Source organism: Pseudophryne corroboree, chromosome 10 (assembly GCF_028390025.1).
Source record: "Pseudophryne corroboree isolate aPseCor3 chromosome 10, aPseCor3.hap2, whole genome shotgun sequence".
Lineage (NCBI taxonomy): Eukaryota > Metazoa > Chordata > Amphibia > Anura > Myobatrachidae > Pseudophryne > Pseudophryne corroboree.
This window is the reverse complement of record NC_086453.1, coordinates 26,294,421-26,317,366: the sequence shown is the minus strand read 5'-3', so window position 1 is coordinate 26,317,366 and position 22,946 is coordinate 26,294,421. Positions and strand designations below refer to the sequence as shown.

At 46.0% G+C, this 22,946-nt stretch overlaps 1 protein-coding gene across 1 annotated transcript in view; it reads right to left on the bottom strand.

Annotated features, from left to right (window-relative positions):
* Positions 1-804: 804 nt before the first annotated feature.
* Positions 805-22,946, bottom strand: part of LOC134965136 (zonadhesin-like) — a 63,643-nt gene continuing 41,501 nt past the window's right edge. Inside the window, exons 3-4 of the mRNA XM_063941663.1 lie at positions 19,715-19,762; positions 805-1,511 (exon numbers count right to left, since the gene is read on the bottom strand). Of these exons, the coding sequence (XP_063797733.1) occupies positions 805-1,511; positions 19,715-19,762 (755 nt within the window). The remainder of the gene's footprint in view (positions 1,512-19,714; positions 19,763-22,946) is intronic.

Here is a 22,946-nt window from a genome sequence, read left to right as displayed (position 1 = left end):
CCTCAGTAGTTGTGCCCCCTGTAGTTGTGCCCTCAGTAGTTGTGCCAACTGTAGCTGTGCTCTCAGTAGTTGTGCCCCCTGTAGTTGTGCCCTCAGTAGTTGTGCCCCCTGTAGCTTTGCCCCCAGTAGCTGTGCCCTCTGTAGTGTTGCCCCCTGTAGATGTGCCCCTATAGTTATGCCCCTAGTAGCGCCGCTTACAAAAAAAAAAAATACTCACAGGCCCCGCTCCTGCTTCCCGACCACTGCTGCTGTCCTCCGTCTCTGTCCGCCGCTCCTCGGATCTACGCTATGGGAGAGACGTCATGACGTCTCTCCCATAGCGCCGCACAGACACTAGAGGTCAATTATGACCTCTAGTGTCTGCGGCCACTCCCACAATGCCGTGCGCTGCATGTGGTAGGCTCAGGCGGCGGCAGCAGTGCCCCCAGGACTGCGGTGCCCCAGGTAAAAAGTCTGCTTGCCCGTGGCAAGAGCCACTCTTGGTTTGAGTTTGCAATGTTGGGCTGCAGGCAAGCACATGCCAATGCTAACCAATTTGATTGATAATGATAAAGTTCATTTAGTAGAACATAGGGCCAGATGCATCATTGCTAGGAAAGTGATAAAATGGAGAGTGAAAAAGTGCCAGCCAATCAGCTCCTAACTGCCATTTTTCAAACACAGCCTGTGACATGGTAGTTAGGACCTGATTGGCTGGTACTTTTACACTCTCCTTTTTATCACTTTCCAAGCGATGATGCATCTAGCCCATAGAGATTAAAGAGTCACAGACAGTCAGTGTTTCTCAGAATTCTTTATTGCCCTTTATTTATTACATGGGCAATCCTTCTGAAGCACACAATTGTTATTCAGATACCAGTACTCCTGCTTACAGACACAGCCTCCCTTGCACCTTGGTATGAAGCACTTTTCTTTTGGTTTACCAATGTCCTCGCAGAGTCGGCCACAAGCGTAGGCGCAGCTGCTGTACGTTGTGTTCCCTGTACAGGACTCACACATAGCCTTTTCCACACAGTTTCCAACGGCATCGAGCAGGAAGCCTTCCTTGCAGACACAGTCTCCCTTGCATCTTGGTATGTGACAGACTGGTTGTGGTTTACCAATATCCTTGCAACGTCCACCGCAAGTGAAGGCGCAGCTGCTGTACGTTGTGTTCCCTGTACAGGACTCACACAGAGCCTTTTCCACACAGTTTCCAATGGCATCGAGCAGGAAGCCTTCCTTGCAGACACAGCCTCCTTTGCATCTTGGTATGTGGCAGACTGGTTGCGGTTGACCAATATCTGTGCAACGTCCACCACAAGTGAAGGCGCAGCTGCTGTACATTGTGTTCCCTTTACAGGACTCACACACAGCCTTTTCCACACAGTTTCCATTATCATCGGGTAGGAAACCCTCCTTGCAGACACAGCCTGGAGGACATGTACGAGGTGTTCTGTAGTTGCTGCAGGTTGGACAGTCACTTACAGACGGCCTGTATTCTTGGTTCTCTCTACATTGCATAGTGGTGGCTGTAAGATAGCAAAGAGGCAGATGTAATAAGGCTCTGCAGACCAAAAGATTCATCTCATCTGTAATGAGAAGAACCCAGCAGATATTGCACCTCATACTAAAAGGGACTGTACTGTAGGTTCCTTTGGGTAATTAGGTCTCACATGGGGGAATGAATGTGGCTGGCACAGATTTGCTTTGTGCAGGCTGTAGGCAAGCTCAGGGGTGGCACCCCACTGAGGACCCTCATTTATTTTCTAAATTAGGACCCTCCACAACCCCTTATTGACAGCTGCTGGCAGTGTAGAAGCTGGCTCTGCATGGGGTAATAGGCCCCTCGCAACAGTGACATCAGTAAACCAGGTAAATATAGTGGTCAATAGGATCTAAAAGTCGGATGACTGCAGCCAGGCAGAGTGCAAAGTCTAGGACGAAATTGATTGGCTGGGGCTGGGCAGGAAGACAGGAGAAGCGGTGTTATCTCCTGAAGAGACAGAACGCTCTCTGAGGGAGCACTGAGGGGACACGGCGGGAGAGTGATGGAGACTACAGTCCCTACCCGATTACCACCAGCGAGAGGGGAGAAGGAGAGTGAACAGTGCTGGGAAGCCAACTAGAGTGCCAGGGCCACAGCAGCAACAGTGCAGGTAACTGACACACAACTCCCCTTGCCCACTTACAGGGAGGTTAGACTAACCTGCATGGAGCAGACTTAGTGAGAGAGTTCCGCAGCTAGCAGCCCTTTGCCTATATAAGCCAACCTCAGGACGCCTCCAGCATGTGTCAGCAGAGAGTAACCGCACCTGAACCCTAAGAGATGGGGAATTCATGCGGTAAAACTCTCCCTGCCCATATAGTGCCTCAAGAGACCCGGTCACCTCAGTCAGGGGTAGTTCACACCTCGTCCCTCACACCAGTGTGGACTGGAGTATTGACATGTATTGTAGAAGTCGGCAACAATTTGTCAGCATTAGCCTGTCAGCGTGTCACATCACTGGTTTCTGCTGTTAGAGACACTATTACATACCTCCCAACTGTCCCAAATACAGCATTGTCCCACCCACAGGCGGCAGTGTCCCACGGGTGGGGGGCCACAGATGGGAGAGCCCACAGCCGGCCATAGGCATAGGCAAACGCAGGGGGGGTTACGGTTGCCTGGAAATCCCCCTCCTCTTGGAAAGTGGGTTAAATTATGACAACTGCAATGGTATATAATACAATTACTAGAGCTGCCGCCACATCATGCAGTTTAAACTGCTGCACATGTCCTGGGGTAGAAGCTTCTTCTGCTTCTGAGGCCTCAATCAGTGCACTGGACCAGAGCGTAGCTAGCAGGAAGAAGAGAAAGGAGCCTTACCATGAGGTGGGAGAATGTGTGCTTAGAAAGTGCAGTGCTGGTTCCATTGTGTTTGTGTATTTATTTATTATGGTATGTTAACCTTTTCCTGACCACTTACATTATCTTATTTATATTAAATATGTTTGATACAGCCTATACTATAGACCATCTATAGTGTTAAATATTAAGTGTATTCCATGTTCCGCAGAGTGGGAGATAGTGGATTGCCTTTGGAAACCCCTCTCTAGAAATCCTGCGTTTGCCACTGATAGGCATAGGCAAACTAGGCAATTGCCTGGGGCATTTTATATGCCTAGGGGCATCAGCAGCTTCTGCTGATTAAAATGATATGCGGCATGCCTATATTCTGTATGTAGCATTTCATATGCAGATACAGCCACAGTCTCACACAGAATATAGGCATGCTGCATATCATTTTAATCAGCAGAAGCTGCTTGTGCATCCTAGCCACATAGCAATGCAAATAAGATGCATTTTCATTAAAACAATGTGCCTGACATTAGCATTGTGGCAAGATTTATGAGGACACATCTGTATCCAAGCAGAGGCAGAGGTCACAGTGTTAGTGGCAGTGTGATTGCTGTGTGCATGTGAGTGGGATGGTTGTGCAGTAGTGTTCGGAATATGTGTAAGGAACATTATGTGTGTCATGTAAAAATGCATTAATAATGTGCAACATATGTGTAAGGGGCACTATGTGTGTCATTATGTGTATAAGGGCATTAATAATGTGCGGCATATGTGTAACAGGGTATTACTGTATGTGTGTCATTATGTGTATAGGGGCACTAATAATGTGCAGCAAATGTGTAGGGGGCACTATGTGTGTCATTATGTGTATAAGGGCATTAATAATGTGCAGCATATGTGTAAGGGACATTATGTGTAAAAGGGCATTAATAAAGGTTGTCATAATGTGTAAGGCACATTATGTTTATAAGGACATTAATAATGTGTCTCATATGTTTAAGGTACATTACTGTGTGGCATTATGTGTATAAGGTGCTCTACTATGTGGCATTCCGTATAGAAAGGACACTACTGTATCGTCTAATGTGAATAAAGAACAATAGGGTGTGGTGTAATGTGAATAAGGAGCAATTCAGTGTGATGTAATGTGAATAAGGGGCTCTACTGTGAGAATACTATGCTCCTTTTTTAGTAAAGATCTACTTGGTAATTATTGCAGACCATTGCTCCTTTTTTAGTAAAGATCTACTTGGTAATTATTGCAGACCATTGCACATTACATTGTATGTTTAGAAAATTGTTATAAGTGGATTAATATCTGTAGTGTGCAAAAACTTATAGTGATTGACTGGGGTTTACAAACCTCACATTTGGTAGTTGATTAACACCTTTTGTTGGGAGGGTTGCTGTGTGGGGGAGGGGGTTGTAATCAGAAAGGACATGTGTTTGTAGACTCATTTACTCAGTATAGCATAGGACGCCAGGCCTATTAGGACGCTGCAGTGGCTAGTATATGAAGTGGCTATTTATCAAGTGGCAGCTCAAAACAACAGCAGTGTTATACCTGTGTTAAACCGAAGGAAAACAGAAGGTAAATAAACTTACAAGATAACAGAAGGACTGCATTACAACCAAAAAAATAAGAATTTACTTACCGATAATTCTATTTCTCGTAGTCCGTAGTGGATGCTGGGAACTCCGTAAGGACCATGGGGAATAGCGGCTCCGCAGGAGACTGGGCACAAAAGTAAAGCTTTAGGACTACCTGGTGTGCACTGGCACCTCCCCCCATGACCCTCCTCCAAGCCTCAGTTAGGATACTGTGCCCGGACGAGCGTACACAATAAGGAAGGATTTATGAATCCCGGGTAAGACTCATACCAGCCACACCAATCACACCGTACAACCTGTGATCTGAACCCAGTTAACAGCATGATAACAGAGGAGTCTCTGGATAGATGGCTCACAACAACAATAACCCGATTTAGTTAACAATAACTATGTACAAGTATTGCAGACAATCCGCACTTGGGATGGGCGCCCAGCATCCACTACGGACTACGAGAAATAGAATTATCGGTAAGTAAATTCTTATTTTCTCTGACGTCCTAGTGGATGCTGGGAACTCCGTAAGGACCATGGGGAATATACCAAAGCTCCCAAATGGGCGGGAGAGTGCGGATGACTCTGCAGCACCGAATGAGAGAACTCCAGGTCCTCCTCAGCCAGGGTATCAAATTTGTAGAATTTAGCAAACGTGTTTGCCCCTGACCAAATAGCTGCTCGGCAAAGTTGTAAAGCCGAGACCCCTCGGGCAGCCGCCCAAGATGAGCCCACCTTCCTTGTGGAATGGGCTTTTACAGATTTTAGCTGTGGCAGGCCTGCCACAGAATGTGCAAGCTGAATTGTATTACAAATCCAACGAGCAATAGTCTGCTTAGAAGCAGGAGCACCCAGCTTGTTGGGTGCATACAGGATAAACAGCGAGTCTGATTTTCTGACTCCAGCCGTCCTGGAAACATATATTTTCAGGGCCCTGACTATGTCCAACAACTTGGAGTCCTCCAAGTCACTAGTAGCCGCAGGTACCACAATAGGTTGGTTCAGATGAAACGCTGAAACCACCTTAGGGAGAAAATGAGGACGAGTCCTCAATTCCGCCCTGTCTGAATGGAAGATCAGATAGGGGCTTTTACAGGATAAAGCCGTTAATTCTGACACGCGCCTGGCCGAGGCCAGGGCCAACAGCATGACCACTTTCCATGTGAGATATTTTAACTCCACAGATTCAAGTGGTTCAAACCATTGTGACTTTAGGAACCCCAAACTACATTGAGATCCCAAGGTGCCAGTGGAGGCACAAAAGGAGGCTGAATATGCAGTACCCCTTTTACAAACGTCTGAACTTCAGGAACTGAAGCTAGTTCTTTCTGGAAGAAAATTGACAGGGCCGAAATTTGAACCTTAATGGATCCCAATTTTAGGCCCATAGACACTCCTGTTTGCAGGAAATGCAGGAATCGACCTAGTTGAAATTCCTCCATCGGGGCCTTACTGGCCTCGCACCACGCAACATATTTTCGCCTAATGCGGTGATAATGCTTTGCGGTTACATCCTTCCTGGCTTTGATCAGGGTAGGGATGACTTCATCCGGAATGCCCTTTTTCCTTCAGGATCCGGCGTTCAACCGCCCTGCCGTCAAACGCAGCCACGGTAAGTCTTGGAATAGATAGGGTCCTTGATGGAGCAGGTCCCTTCTTAGAGGTAGAGGCCACGGGTCCTCCGTGAGCATCTCTTGAAGTTCCGGGTACCAAGTCCTTCTTGGCCAATCCGGAGCCACGAGTATAGTTCTTACTCCCCTCAGTCTTATAATTCTCAGTACTTTTGGTAAGAGAGGAAGAGGAGGGAACACATACACTGACTGGTACACCCACGGTGTTACCAGAGCGTCCACAGCTATTGCCTGAGGGTCCCTTGACCTGGCGCAATACCTGTCCAATTTTTTGTTTAGGCGGGACGCCATCATGTCCACCTTTGGTTTTTCCCAACGGTTTACAATCATGTGGAAGACTTCTGCTGAGGAAGTCTGTTTCCCAGTTGTTCACTCCCGGAATGAACACTGCTGACAATGCTATCACATGATTTTCCGCCCAGCGAAAAATCCTTGCAGCTTCTGCCATTGCCCTCCTGCTTCTTGTGCCGCCCTGTCTGTCTACGTGGGCGACTGCCGTGATGTTGTTCGACTGGATCAGCACCGGCTGACCTTAAAGCAGAGGTCTTGCTTGGCTTAGGGCATTGTAAATGGCCCTTAGCTCCAAGATATTTATGTGAAGTGATGTCTCCAGGCTTGACCACAAGCCCTGGAAATTTCTTCCCTGTGTGACTGCTCCCCAGCCTCGCAGGCTGGCATCCGTGGTCACCAGGACCCAGTCCTGAATGCCGAATCTGCGCCCTCTAGAAGATGAGCACTCTGCAACCACAACAGAAGAGACACCCTTGTCTTTGGTGACAGGGTTATCCGCTGATGCATCTGAAGATGCGATCCGGACCATTTTTCCAGCAGGTCCCACTGGAAAGTTCTTGCGTGGAATCTGCCGAATGGAATTGCTTCGTAGGAAGCCACCATTATTTCCCAGGACCCTTGTGCACTGATGCACTGACACTTGGCCTGGTTTTAGGAGGTTTCTGACTAGTTCGGATAACTCCCTGGCTTTCTCCTCCTGGAGAAACACCTTTTTCTGGACTGTGTCCAGGATCATCCTTAGGAATAGAAGACGTGTCGTCGGGATCAGCTGCGATTTTGGAATATTAAGAATCCAACCGTGCTGCCGCAACACTACTTGAGATAGTGCTACCCCGACTACCAACTGTTCCCTGGATCTTGCCCTTATCCGGAGATCGTCCAAGTAAGGGATAATTAAAACTCCCTTCCTTCGAAGGAGTATCATCATTTCGGCCATTACTTTGGTAAAGACCCAGGGTGCCGTGGACAAACCAAACGGCAGCGTCTGAAACTGATAGTGACAGTTCTGTACCACAAACCTGAGGTACCCTTGGTGAGAAGGGTAAATTGGGACATGGAGATAAGCATCCTTGATGTCCAGAGACACCATATAATCCCCTTCTTCCAGGTTTGCAATCACCGCTCTGTGCTTCTGGCTCTGTAAGGGGGCCGGCGGCGCGGCTCTGGGACCGAGCTCCGAGGCTGGGCCTGTGTTCGGTCCCTCTGGAGCTAATGGTGTCCAGTAGCCTAAGAAGCCCAATCCACTCTGCACGCAGGTGAGTTCGCTTCTTCTCCCCTTAGTCCCTCGATGTAGTGAGCCTGTTGCCAGCAGGTCTCACTGAAAATAAAAAACCTAAAACTAAACTTTCACTAAGAAGCTCAGGAGAGCCCGTAGTGTGCACCCTTCTCGGCCGGGCACAAAAATCTAGCTGAGGCTTGGAGGAGGGTCATGGGGGGAGGAGCCAGTGCACACCAGGTAGTCCTAAAGCTTTACTTTTGTGCCCAGTCTCCTGCGGAGCCGCTATTCCCCATGGTCCTTACGGAGTTCCCAGCATCCACTAGGACGTCAGAGAAACACTGGAACTTTATGTGGCCTCTTCTCGCCTCAAACATGAGAACACCAAGACCAGGCTTACCATCTCTCTGGCTCAGAACATCAAGTCTGCCCCTGGGCCTAACCATCAAGATGAACAGGGAACTGTGGGGGCACAGCACCAGGACCAGGCTCAGCAGGGACATCCCCACTGCTTCTGAGTATGCCCCCCACATTCTCCTATCCACCTGTACTAAGATCTGATCAAAATAATGTTATCCCAATCCTACTTCTGCCACTAGTAGCCTGCTATTGTGTGTTTTTTTTTCTCTCTTCATTGCTTGTTTCCACCCCACCATGGGGGTAATTCCAAGTTGATCGTAGCAGGAAATTTTTTAGCAGTTGGGCAAAACCATGTGCACTGCAGGGAAGGCAGATATAACATTTGCAGAGAGAGTTAGATTTGGGTGGGTTATTTTGTTTCTGTGCAGGGTAAATACTGGCTGCTTTATTTTTACACTGCAATTTAGATTGCAGATTGAACACACCACACCCAAATCTAACTCTCTCTGCACATGTTATATCTGCCTCCCCTGCAGTGCACATGGTTTTGCCCAACTGCTAAAAAATGTCCTGCTGCGATCAACTTGGAATTACCCCCCATGTGTTTTTCCTGTCATGTTTACCTCCACTGATTGCACACCTTTCCATTGTGCCCTACATGCAGGGTACATCATACTACTACATAAGCATCAGTCTTCCCATATATGAACTTGGCCCTTTTATTGCTCACCTCCCACAGTGTAACCTTCAAAGTGCGCCCAACATGGCTGCCCCATATGGTACACTTGTAGATGGGATGAAAAATACATAGGCCTGATGGGTTTGATGGAACCCTACTCTGAACTGTAGGACTCTGAAATCACCCCCATTTTGTGTCATCTCTTCTAGGGGTGGACTATTCCACCCTGGGTAATCCTACGCTGAGCGACCAAGATGGCTGCCGCACCTGGTACCTTGTGAGGGTGGAATACACAACCCTTGGAAGTTATTACCCAAAATGCCTACACTAATCCTGCATTATGCTTTCTGTGTGCTTAAGGTTTTCTTTTATGTCTGTGTTGCTTGTCTATTGTTGTATTACTCAAATCCTCTGTATCATGTGCATTGTTTTTTATATCTGTAAAGCGCCTTGAGTCCTGTTGGAGAAAGAGCGCTATATAAATAAAATTATTATTATTATTATTATTATTATTATTATTATAAGGTAAAGTGATACTGCTGTGGGATGTAATATGAATTATGGACACTATCGCATGATCAAATGTGAATAAAACTGCAGTACTGTGTGGCGTAATTGGAATTGGGGTTACTATTGTGTGGCCATGCCCCTTGCCAGCAAAAACACACCCCTTTTTGGGCTGTGCGCCAAATGTGCGAACTGTTCCTATTTAAAATATAGGGGGTACAAACTAGAGATGAGCGCCTGAAATTTTTCGGGTTTTGTGTTTTGGTTTTGGGTTCGGTTCCGCGGCCGTGTTTTGGGTTCGAACGCGTTTTGGCAAAACCTCACCGAATTTTTTTTGTCGGATTCGGGTGTGTTTTGGATTCGGGTGTTTTTTTCAAAAAACACTAAAAAACAGCTTAAATCATAGAATTTGGGGGTCATTTTGATCCCAAAGTATTATTAACCTCAAAAACCATAATTTACACTCATTTTCAGTCTATTCTGAATACCTCACACCTCACAATATTATTTTTAGTGCTAAAATTTGCACCGAGGTCGCTGTGTGAGTAAGATAAGCGACCCTAGTGGCCGACACAAACACCGGGCCCATCTAGGAGTGGCACTGCAGTGTCACGCAGGATGTCCCTTCCAAAAAACCCTCCCCAAACAGCACATGACGCAAAGAAAAAAAGAGGCGCAATGAGGTAGCTGTGTGAGTAAGATTAGCGACCCTAGTGGCCGACACAAACACCGGGCCCATCTAGGAGTGGCACTGCAGTGTCACGCAGGATGTCCCTTCCAAAAAACCCTCCCCAAACAGCACATGACGCAAAGAAAAAAAGAGGCGCAATGAGGTAGCTGTGTGAGTAAGATTAGCGACCCTAGTGGCCGACACAAACACCGGGCCCATCTAGGAGTGGCACTGCAGTGTCACGCAGGATGTCCCTTCCAAAAAACCCTCCCCAAACAGCACATGACGCAAAGAAAAAAAGAGGCGCAATGAGGTAGCTGACTGTGTGAGTAAGATTAGCGACCCTAGTGGCCGACACAAACACCGGGCCCATCTAGGAGTGGCACTGCAGTGTCACGCAGGATGTCCCTTCCAAAAAAACCCTCCCCAATCAGCACATGATGCAAAGAAAAAGAAAAGAAAAAAGAGGTGCAAGATGGAATTGTCCTTGGGCCCTCCCACCCACCCTTATGTTGTATAAACAAAACAGGACATGCACACTTTAACCAACCCATCATTTCAGTGACAGAGTCTGCCACACGACTGTGACTGATATGACGGGTTGGTTTGGACCCCCCCCAAAAAAGAAGCAATTAATCTCTCCTTGCACAAACTGGCTCTACAGAGGCAAGATGTCCACCTCATCTTCACCCTCCGATATATCACCGTGTACATCCCCCTCCTCACAGATTATCAATTCGTCCCCACTGGAATCCACCATCTCAGCTCCCTGTGTACTTTGTGGAGGCAATTGCTGCTGGTCAATGTCTCCGCGGAGGAATTGATTATAATTCATTTTAATGAACATCATCTTCTCCACATTTTCTGGATGTAACCTCGTACGCCGATTGCTGACAAGGTGAGCGGCGGCACTAAACACTCTTTCGGAGTACACACTTGTGGGAGGGCAACTTAGGTAGAATAAAGCCAGTTTGTGCAAGGGCCTCCAAATTGCCTCTTTTTCCTGCCAGTATAAGTACGGACTGTGTGACGTGCCTACTTGGATGCGGTCACTCATATAATCCTCCACCATTCTATCAATGTTGAGAGAATCATATGCAGTGACAGTAGACGACATGTCCGTAATCGTTGTCAGGTCCTTCAGTCCGGACCAGATGTCAGCATCAGCAGTCGCTCCAGACTGCCCTGCATCACCGCCAGCGGGTGGGCTCGGAATTCTGAGCCTTTTCCTCGCACCCCCAGTTGCGGGAGAATGTGAAGGAGGAGATGTTGACAGGTCGCGTTCCGCTTGACTTGACAATTTTGTCACCAGCAGGTCTTTCAACCCCAGCAGACCTGTGTCTGCCGGAAAGAGAGATCCAAGGTAGGCTTTAAATCTAGGATCGAGCACGGTGGCCAAAATGTAGTGCTCTGATTTCAACAGATTGACCACCCGTGAATCCTTGTTAAGCGAATTAAGGGCTGCATCCACAAGTCCCACATGCCTAGCGGAATCGCTCCCTTTTAGCTCCTTCTTCAATGCCTCCAGCTTCTTCTGCAAAAGCCTGATGAGGGGAATGACCTGACTCAGGCTGGCAGTGTCTGAACTGACTTCACGTGTGGCAAGTTCAAAGGGCATCAGAACCTTGCACAACGTTGAAATCATTCTCCACTGCACTTGAGACAGGTGCATTCCATCTCCTATATCGTGCTCAATTGTATAGGCTTGAATGGCCTTTTGCTGCTCCTCCAACCTCTGAAGCATATAGAGGGTTGAATTCCACCTCGTTACCACTTCTTGCTTCAGATGATGGCAGGGCAGGTTCAGTAGTTTTTGGTGGTGCTCCAGTCTTCTGTACGTGGTGCCTGTACGCCGAAAGTGTCCCGCAATTTTTCTGGCCACCGACAGCATCTCTTGCACGCCCCTGTCGTTTTTTAAAAAATTCTGCACCACCAAATTCAAGGTATGTGCAAAACATGGGACGTGCTGGAATTTGCCCATATTTAATGCACACACAATATTGCTGGCATTGTCCGATGCCACAAATCAACAGGAGAGTCCAATTGGGGTAAGCCATTCCGCGATGATCTTCCTCAGTTGCCGTAAGAGGTTTTCAGCTGTGTGCGTATTCTGGAAAGCGGTGATACAAAGCGTAGCCTGCCTAGGAAAGAGTTGGCGTTTGCGAGATGCTGCTACTGGTGCCGCCGCTGCTGTTCTTGCGGCGGGAGTCCATACATCTACCCAGTGGGCTGTCACAGTCATATAGTCCTGACCCTGCCCTGCTCCACTTGTCCACATGTCCGTGGTTAAGTGGACATTGGGTACAACTGCATTTTTTAGGAGACTGGTGAGTCTTTTTCTGACGTCCGTGTACATTCTCGGTATCGCCTGCCTAGAGAAGTGGAACCTAGATGGTATTTGGTAACGGGGGCACACTGCCTCAATAAATTGTCTAGTTCCCTGTGAACTAACGGCGGATACCGGACGCACGTCTAACACCAACATAGTTGTCAAGGACTCAGTTATCCGCTTTGCAGTAGGATGACTGCTGTGATATTTCATCTTCCTCGCAAAGGACTGTTGAACAGTCAATTGCTTACTGGAAGTAGTACAAGTGGGCTTACGACTTCCCCTCTGGGATGACCATCGACTCCCAGCGGCAACAACAGCAGCGCCAGCAGCAGTAGGCGTTACACGCAAGGATGCATCGGAGGAATCCCAGGCAGGAGAGGACTCGTCAGACTTGCCAGTGACATGGCCTGCAGGACTATTGGCATTCCTGGGGAAGGAGGAAATTGACACTGAGGGAGTTGGTGGGGTGGTTTGCGTGAGCTTGGTTACAAGAGGAAGGGATTTACTGGTCAGTGGACTGCTTCCGCTGTCACCCAAAGTTTTTGAACTTGTCACTGACTTATTATGAATGCGCTGCAGGTGACGTATAAGGGAGGATGTTCCGAGGTGGTTAACGTCCTTACCCCTACTTATTACAGCTTGACAAAGGGAACACACGGCTTGACACCTGTTGTCCGCATTTCTGGTGAAATACCTCCACACCGAAGAGCTGATTTTTTTGGTATTTCCACCTGGCATGTCAACGGCCATATTCCTCCCACGGACAACAGGTGTCTCCCCGGGTGCCTGACTTAAACAAACCACCTCACCATCAGAATCCTCCTGGTCAATTTCCTCCCCAGCGCCAGCAACACCCATATCCTCCTCATCCTGGTGTACTTCAACACTGACATCTTCAATCTGACTATCAGGAACTGGACTGCGGGTGCTCCTTCCAGCACTTGCAGGGGGCGTGCAAATGGTGGAAGGCGCATGCTCTTCACGTCCAGTGTTGGGAAGGTCAGGCATCGCAACCGACACAATTGGACTCTCCTTGTGGATTTGGGATTTCAAAGAACGCACAGTTCTTTGCGGTGCTTTTGCCAGCTTGAGTCTTTTCAGTTTTCTAGCGAGAGGCTGAGTGCTTCCATCCTCATGTGAAGCTGAACCACTAGCCATGAACATAGGCCAGGGCCTCAGCCGTTCCTTGCCACTCCGTGTGGTAAATGGCATATTGGCAAGTTTACGCTTCTCCTCTGACAATTTTATTTTAGGTTTTGGAGTCCTTTTTTTACTGATATTTGGTGTTTTGGATTTGACATGCTCTGTACTATGACATTGGGCATCGGCCTTGGCAGACGACGTTGCTGGCATTTCATCGTCTCGGCCATGACTAGTGGCAGCAGCTTCAGCACGAGGTGGAAGTGGATCTTGATCTTTCCCTAATTTTGGAACCTCAACATTTTTGTTCTCCATATTTTAATAGGCACAACTAAAAGGCACCTCAGGTAAACAATGGAGATGGATGGATACTAGTATACTTATGGATGGACTGCCGAGTGCCGACACAGAGGTAGCTACAGCCGTGGACTAACGTACTGTGTCTGCTGCTAATATAGACTGGATGATTGATAATGAGATGAAATCAATATATATATGTATGTATATATAATATCACTAGTACTGCAGCCGGACAGGTAGATAATATATTTATTAGGTAATGATGACTGATGACGGACCTGCTGGACACTGTCAGCTCAGCAGCACCGCAGACTGCTACAGTAAGCTACTATACTATAGTAGTATGTACAAAGAAGAAAGAAAAGAAAAAAACCACGGGTTGGTGGTATACAATTATGGATGGACTGCCGAGTGCCGACACAGAGGTAGCTACAGCCGTGGACTAACGTACTGTGTCTGCTGCTAATATAGACTGGATGATTGATAATGAGATGAAATCAATATATATATGTATGTATATATAATATCACTAGTACTGCAGCCGGACAGGTAGATAATATATTTATTAGGTAATGATGACTGATGACGGACCTGCTGGACACTGTCAGCTCAGCAGCACCGCAGACTGCTACAGTAAGCTACTATACTATAGTAGTATGTACAAAGAAGAAAGAAAAAAAAAAACCACGGGTAGGTGGTATACAATTATGGATGGACTGCTGAGTGCCGACACAGAGGTAGCTACAGCCGTGGACTAACGTACTGTGTCTGCTGCTAATATAGACTGGATGATTGATAATGAGATGAAATCAATATATATATGTATGTATATATAATATCACTAGTACTGCAGCCGGACAGGTAGATAATATATTTATTAGGTAATGATGACTGATGACGGACCTGCTGGACACTGTCAGCTCAGCAGCACCGCAGACTGCTACAGTAAGCTACTATACTCTATAGTAGTATGTACAAAGAAGAAAGAAAAAAAAAAACCACGGGTAGGTGGTATACAATTATGGATGGACTGCCGAGTGCCGACACAGAGGTAGCTACAGCCGTGGACTAACGTACTGTGTCTGCTGCTAATATAGAGTCTAGACTGGATGATAAATTATTGATAATGAGATGAAATCAATATAATATCACTAGTACTGCAGCCGGACAGGTACTATATATATTTATTATGTAATGACTGATGACGGACCTGCTGGACACTGTCAGGTCAGCACAGCACCGCAGACTGCTACAGTAAGCTACTATAGTAGTATGTATAAAGAAGAATGAAAAAAAAAAAAAACCACGGGTAGGTGGTATACAATATTATATATATATATATTATATACAATTATATATATATATATATATATATATATATATATTAAACTGGTGGTGATTGATTATTAAACTGGTGGTCACTTCAGGACAGGTCACGTTGCAACTTGCAACTAGTACTCCGAGGCCTAAGCAGACAATCACAAAATATATTATTATACTGGTGGTCAGTGTGGTCACAACAATGGCAGTGTGGCACTGACTCTGGCAGCAAAAGTGTGCACTGTACGTTATATGTACTCCTGAGTCCTGCTCTCAGACTCTAACTGCTCCCCACTGTCAGTGTCTCCCCCACAAGTCAGATAATACACTTACAGTCATACTATCTAATCTATAAATATCACTTCAGCAAGTAGTATAGTAGTATACAGTAGTACTCCTCCTAATAATGCTCCCCGAAAATACTGTGTCTCTCTCTTCTCTAAACGGAGAGGACGCCAGCCACGTCCTCTCCCTATGACTCTCAATGCACGTGTGAAAATGGCGGCGACGCGCGGCTCCTTATATAGAATCCGAGTCTCGCGATAGAATCCGAGCCTCGCGAGAATCCGACAGCGTGATGATGACGTTCGGGCGCGCTCGGGTTAGCCGAGCAAGGCGGGAAGATCCGAGCCTGCTCGGACCCGTGTAAAAAACCTGAAATTCGGGCGGGTTCGGATTCAGAGGAACCGAACCCGCTCATCTCTACTGCACGCTATTCTCTGCTTTAGAGCTGACTGTGTCACTGCACACTATTCTCTGCTATAGAACTGCCTGTGTCACTGCCGCTATTTTCTGCTATAGAACTGCTTGTGTCACTGCATGCTATTCTCTGCTATAGAACTGCCTGTGTCACTGCACGCTATTCTCTGCTATAGAACTGACTGTGTCACTGCACGCTATTCTCTGCTATAGAACTGCCTGTGTCACTGCATGCTATTCTCTGCTATAGAACTGACTGTGTCACTGCATGCTATTCTCTGCTATAGAGCTGACTGTGTGACTGCACGCTATTCTCTGTTATAGAACTGACTGTGTCACTGCACGCTATTCTCTGCTATAGAACTGCCTGTGTCACTGCACTCTATTCTCTGCTATAGAACTGCTTGTGTCACTGCATGCTATTCTCTGCTATAGAACTGCCTTTGTCACTGCACGCTATTCTCTGCTATAGAACTGACTGTGTTACTGCATGCTATTCTCTGCTATAGAACTGTCACTGCATGCTATTCTCTGCTATAGAACTGACTGTGTCACTGCATGCTATTCTCTGCTATAGAACTGACTGTGTCACTGCATGCTATTCTCTGCTATAGAGCTGACTGTGTGACTGCACGCTATTCTCTGCTATAGAACTGACTGTGTCACTGCACGCTATTCTCTGCTATAGAACTGCCTGTGTCACTGCATGCTATACTCTGCTATAGAACTGCTTGTGTCACTGCATGCTATTCTCTGCTATAGAACTGCCTTTGTCACTGCACGCTATTCTCTGCTATAGAACTGACTGTGTTACTGCATGCTATTCTCTGCTATAGAACTGTCACTGCATGCTATTCTCTGCTATAGAACTGACTGTGTCACTGCATGCTATTCTCTGCTATAGAACTGACTGTGTCACTGCATGCTATTCTCTGCTATAGAGCTGACTGTGTGACTGCACGCTATTCTCTGCTATAGAACTGACTGTGTCACTGCATGCTATTCTCTGCTATAGAACTGACTGTGTCACTTCATGCTATTCTCTGCTATAGAACTGTGTTACTGCATGCTATTCTCTGCTATAGAACTGACTGTGTAACTGCATGCTGTTCTCTGCTATAGAGCTCACTGTGTCACTACATGCTATTCTCTTCTATAGAACTGACTGTGTCACTTCATGCTATTCTCTGCTATAGAACTGTGTTACTGCATGCTATTCTCTGATATAAAACTGACTGTGTCACTGCATGCTACTTTCTGCTATAGAAATGACTGTTTAACTGCACGCTATTCTCTGCTATAGAATGGACTCTATAACTGCATGCTATTCTCTGCTATAGAGCTGACTGTCTAACTGCACGCTATTCTCTACTAAAGAATGGACTGTGTAGCTGCATGCTATTCTCTGCTATAGAACTGACTGTATCACTATCACTGCATGCTATTCTCTGCTATAGAACTGACTGTGTCACTACATGCTATTCTCTGCTATAGAACTGACTGTGTCACTGCATGCTTTTCTCTGCTATAGAACTGATTGTGTAACTGCACGCTATTCTCTATTATAGAACTGACTGTGTCACTGCATGCTATTCTCTGCTATAGAACTGACTGTGTCACTGCATGCTATTCTCTATTATAGAACTGACTGTGTCACTGCATACTGTTCTCTGCTATAGAACTGACTGTGTCACTACATGCTATTCTCTGCTATAGAACTGACTGTGTCACTGCATGCTATTCTCTGCTATAGAACTGATTTTGTCACTCCATGCTATTCTCTGCTATAGTACTGACTGTGTAACTGCACGCTATTCTCTGCTATAGAACTGACTGTGTCAGTGCAACTTATTCTCTGCTATAGAACTGATTGTGTAACTGCATGCTATTCTCTGCTATAGAAATTACTGTCACTTCATGCTATTCTCTGCTATAGAGCTGACTGTGTCACTACAACCTATTCTCTGCTATAGTACTGACTGTGTCACTGTATGCTATTCTCTGCTATAGAACTGACTGTGTCACTGCATGCTATTCTCTATTATAGAACTGACTGTGTCACTGCACGCTATTCTCTGCTATAGATCTGACTGTGTCACTGCATGCTATTCTCTGTTATAGAACTGATTGTGTAACTGCATGCTATTCTCTGCTATAGAAATTACTGTCACTGCATGCTATTCTCTGCTATAGAGCTGACTGTGTCACTACAACCTATTCTCTGCTATAGTACTGACTGTGTCACTGTTTGCTATTCTCTGCTATAGAACTGACTGTGTCACTGCATGCTATTCTCTGTTATAGAACTGACTCTGTCACTGCATGCTATTCTCTGCTATAGAACTGACTGTGTAACTGCATGCTATTCTCTGCTATAGAGCTGACTGTGTAACTGCATGCTATTCTCTCCTATAGTACTGACTGTGTCACTTCACACTATTCTCTGCTATAGAAATGACTGTGTCACTGCATGCTATTCTCTGCTGTAGAACTGACTGTGTTACTGCACGCTATACTCTGCTATAGAACTTATTGTGTCACTGCATGCTATTCTCTGCTATTGAACTGACTGTGTCACTGCATGCTATTCTCTGCTATAGAACTGACTGTGTCACTTCATGCTATTCTCTACTATAGAACTGACTGTGTAACTGCATGCTATTCTCTGCTATAGAGCTGACTGTGTAACTGCATGCTATTCTCTGCTATAGAGCTGACTGTGTCACTACAACCTATTCTCTGCTATAGTACTGACTGTGTCACTGTTTGCTATTCTCTGCTATAGAACTGACTGTGTCACTGCATGCTATTCTCTGTTATAGAACTGACTCTGTCACTGCATGCTATTCTCTGCTATAGAACTGACTGTGTAACTGCATGCTATTCTCTGCTATAGAGCTGACTGTGTAACTGCATGCTATTCTCTCCTATAGTACTGACTGTGTCACTTCACACTATTCTCTGCTATAGAAATGACTGTGTCACTGCATGCTATTCTCTGCTGTAGAACTGACTGTGTTACTGCACGCTATACTCTGCTATAGAACTTATTGTGTCACTGCATGCTATTCTCTGCTATTGAACTGACTGTGTCACTGCATGCTATTCTCTGCTATAGAACTGACTGTGTCACTTCATGCTATTCTCTGCTATAGAACTGACTGTGTAACTGCATGCTATTCTCTGCTATAGAGCTGACTGTGTAACTGCATGCTATTCTCTGCTATAGAGCTGACTGTGTCACTACACCCTATTCTCTGCTATAGTACTGACTGTGTCACTGTTTGCTATTCTCTGCTATAGAACTGACTGTGTCACTGCATGCTATTCTCTGTTATAGAACTGACTCTGTCACTGCATGCTATTCTCTGCTATAGAACTGACTGTGTAACTGCATGCTATTCTCTGCTATAGAGCTGACTGTGTAACTGCATGCTATTCTCTCCTATTGTACTGACTGTGTCACTTCACACTATTCTCTGCTATAGAAATGACTGTGTCACTGCATGCTATTCTCTGCTGTAGAACTGACTGTGTTACTGCACGCTATACTCTGCTATAGAACTTATTGTGTCACTGCATGCTATTCTCTGCTATAGAACTGACTGTGTCACTGCATGCTATTCTCTGCTATAGAACTGACTGTGTCACTGCACGCTATTCTCTGCTATAGAACTGTGTCACTGCACGCTATTCTCTGCTATAGAACTGACTGTGTCACTGCATGCTATACTGATTAGGATATTGCAATATCACTATAATTGAATGTATATATTTCATTTGCATACTGTGAACAGCATGTTAGGTCATTTACATTGAAGGTATATGTTTCCCTTTCTATTACTGTCTAATAATTACTTTTATGTTATTACAAAACTTAACTAAGTTAACTTTACAGGAGTGATCCGTCAAATAAATACTGAATCACCGTTAAAATGTGTGGCGATTTATTTATTTATTTTGGGGGGGGGGGCTTTTCTCTGTCCTACTGCCTGAAGCTGACATCTTACCTGTGACCACACCCATACCGATTTATTACACAGAGGTTATCTCCTCTTCCTCTGTCTCTCCTGCATCACCTGCCCCCCTGTTACTCCCTATGGCCCCTCACACACAATAAGCAGCATTATTATGCACATCACTTACTTTGTGAATTGGTTGTCGTCGGTGCATATATCAGCAGGGTGGCCACACCTGCAATACAGAAGTTTTATCCACTTTTTATTTGCAGAATGATGATTAAATACTATCCCAGCAGAAGTGTCTACAAGACTATGAGCTCCATCTGGCACTGATATAAACTTCCAGCAGTGTATTTAATTTACTATCACGGTGATACTCACAAATGTGTCACCAAGATTTATCATAGCTTACCATCTCCAGTGGTATCTTACTCCACCGTGGAGTCATCTGGTAAACTGCAAGGCTAAGCACTGATAGCAGTGGGCTACTGACTAATGCACTATGGTTGTCTGCACATAGGGGGTTATTAAGTGTTGTTAGCAAGCCAAAAAGTTAGCAATTGGGCATGGCTTTATTGCAGGTGGGGAAAATATAACATGTGCAGAGAGACTTAGAATTGGGTGGGTTATAATTAGTGATGAGCGGGTTCGGTTCCTCGGGATCCGAACCCCCACGAACTTCACCCATTTTACACGGGTCCGAGGAAGCCTCAGATCTTCCCGCCTTGCTCGGTTAACCAGAACGTCCCCGAACATCATCATCCCGCTGTCGGATTCTCGTGAGATGCGTATTCTATATAAGGAGCCGCGCGTCGCCGCCATTTTCACTCGTGCTTTGGAGATGATAGCGAGAGGGCGTGGCTGCGTTCTCTCAGTGTCTGTGTTCAGTGTGTTGCAAATATCTGTGCTCAGTGTGCTGCAAATATCTGTGCTCAGTGTGCTGCAAATATCTGTGCTCAGTGTGCTGCAAATATCTGTGCTCAGTGTGCTGAAAATATCTACGTTCTCTGCCTGAAAAACGCTCCATATCTGTGCTGCATTGTAGTATATAGTAGGAGGACAGTGCAGAATGTTGCTGTGACCACCAGTATATATATAGCAGTATGGTACAGTAGTCCACTAGTCTACCTCTGTGTGGTCAAGTATACTATGCATCCATACCTGTGCTGCATTTTAGTTGTGCGCAGTATATAGTAGGAGGACAGTGCAGAATGTTGCTGTGACCACCAGTATATATATAGCAGTACGGTACAGTAGTCCACTGCTCTACCTCTGTGTCATCAAGTATACTATGCATCCATACCTGTGCTTGCTGCATTTTAGTTGTGTGCAGTATATATTAGGAGGACAGTGCAGAATGTTGCTGTGACCACCAGTATATATATATATAGCAGTACGGTACAGTAGTCCACTGCTCTATCTCTGTGTCATCAAGTATACTATGCATCCATACCTGTGCTGCATTTTAGTTGTGCGCAGTATATAGTAGGAGGACAGTGCAGAATGTTGCTGTGACCACCAGTATATATATAGCAGTACGGTACAGTAGTCCACTGCTCTACCTCTGTGTCATCAAGTATACTATGCATCCATACCTGTGCTGCATTTTAGTTGTGTGCAGTATATAGTAGGAGGACAGTGCAGAATGTTGCTGTGACCACCAGTATATATATATAGCAGTACGGTACAGTAGTCCACTGCTCTACCTCTGTGTCGTCAAGTATACTATGCATCCATACCTGTGCTGCATTTTAGTTGTGCGCAGTACTATATAGTAGGAGGGGACAGTGCAGAATGTTGCTGTGACCACCAGTATATATATAGCAGTATGGTACAGTAGTCCACTGCTCTACCTCTGTGTCGTCAAGTATACTATGCATCCATACCTGTGCTGCATTTTAGTTGTGCGCAGTATATAGTAGGAGGACAGTGCAGAATGTTGCTGTGACCACCAGTCTATATATAGTAGTACGGTACAGTAGTCCACTGCTCTACCTCTGTGTCGTCAAGTATACTATGCATCCATACCTGTGCTGCATTTTAGTTGTGCGCAGTATATAGTAGGAGGACAGTGCAGAATGTTGCTGTGGCCACCAGTATATATATAGCAGTACGGTACAGTAGTCCACTGCTATACCTCTGTGTCGTCAAGTATACTACAAAAGTTCAGTAAAATTACCCAAAAATCAAAATGAGAAGCGTAAACTTGCCAATATGCCATTTACGACGCGGAGTGGCAAGGAACGGCTGAGGCCCTGGCCTATGTTCATGGCTAGTGGTTCAGATTTACATGAGGATGGAAGCACTCATCTTCTCACTAGAAAACTGCAGTGCCACTCCTAGATGGGCCAGGTGTTTGTGTCGGCCACTTGGGTCGCTTAGCTTAGTCACACAGCTACCTCATTGCACCTCTTTTTTTCTTTGCATCATGTGCTGTTTGCGGACTATTTTTTAAATCTGCCATCCTGTCTGACACTGCAGTGACACTCCTAGATGGGCCAGGTGTTTGTGTCGGCCACTTGGGTCGCTTAGCTTAGTCACACAGCGAACTTGGTGCACCTCCTTTTTTCTTTGCATCATGTGCTGTTTGGGGACTATTTTTTTAAGTGCCATCCTGTCTGACACTGCAGTGACACTCCTAGATGGGCCAGGTGTTTGTGTCGGCCACTTGGCTCGCTTAGCTTAGTCACAAAGCGACCTTGGTGCACCTCTTTTTTCTTTGCATCATGTGCTGTTTGGGGACTATTTTTTTAAGTGCCATCCTGTCTGACACTGCAGTGCCACTCCTAGATGGGCCAGGTGTTTGTGTCGGCCACTTGGGTCGCTTAGCTTAGTCACACAGCTACCTCATTGCACCTCTTTTTTTCTTTGCATCATGTGCTGTTTGGGGACTATTTTTTAAATCTGTCATCCTGTCTGACACTGCAGTGTCACTCCTAGATGGGCCAGGTGTTTGTGTCGGCCACTTGGGTCGCTTAGCTTAGTCACACAGCGACCTTGGAGCACCTCTTTTTTTCTTTGCATCATGTGCTGTTTGGGGACTATTTTTTAAATCTGTCATCCTGTCTGACACTGCAGTGCCACTCCTAGATGGGCCAGGTGTTTGTGTCGGCCACTTGGGTCGCTTAGCTTAGCCATCCAGCGACCTTGGTGCACCTCTTTTTTTCTTTGCATCATGTGCTGTATGGGGACTATTTTTTATGTGCCATCCTGTCTGATACTGCAGTGCCACTCCTAGAAGGGCCAGGTGTTTGTGCCGGCCACTTGGGTCGCTTAGCTTAGCCATCCAGCAACCTTGGTGCACCTCTTTTTTTCTTTGCATCATGTGCTGTTTGGGGACTATTTTTTTAATCTGCCATCCTGTCTGACACTGCAGTGCCACTCCTAGATGGTCCAGGTGTTTGTGCCGGCCACTT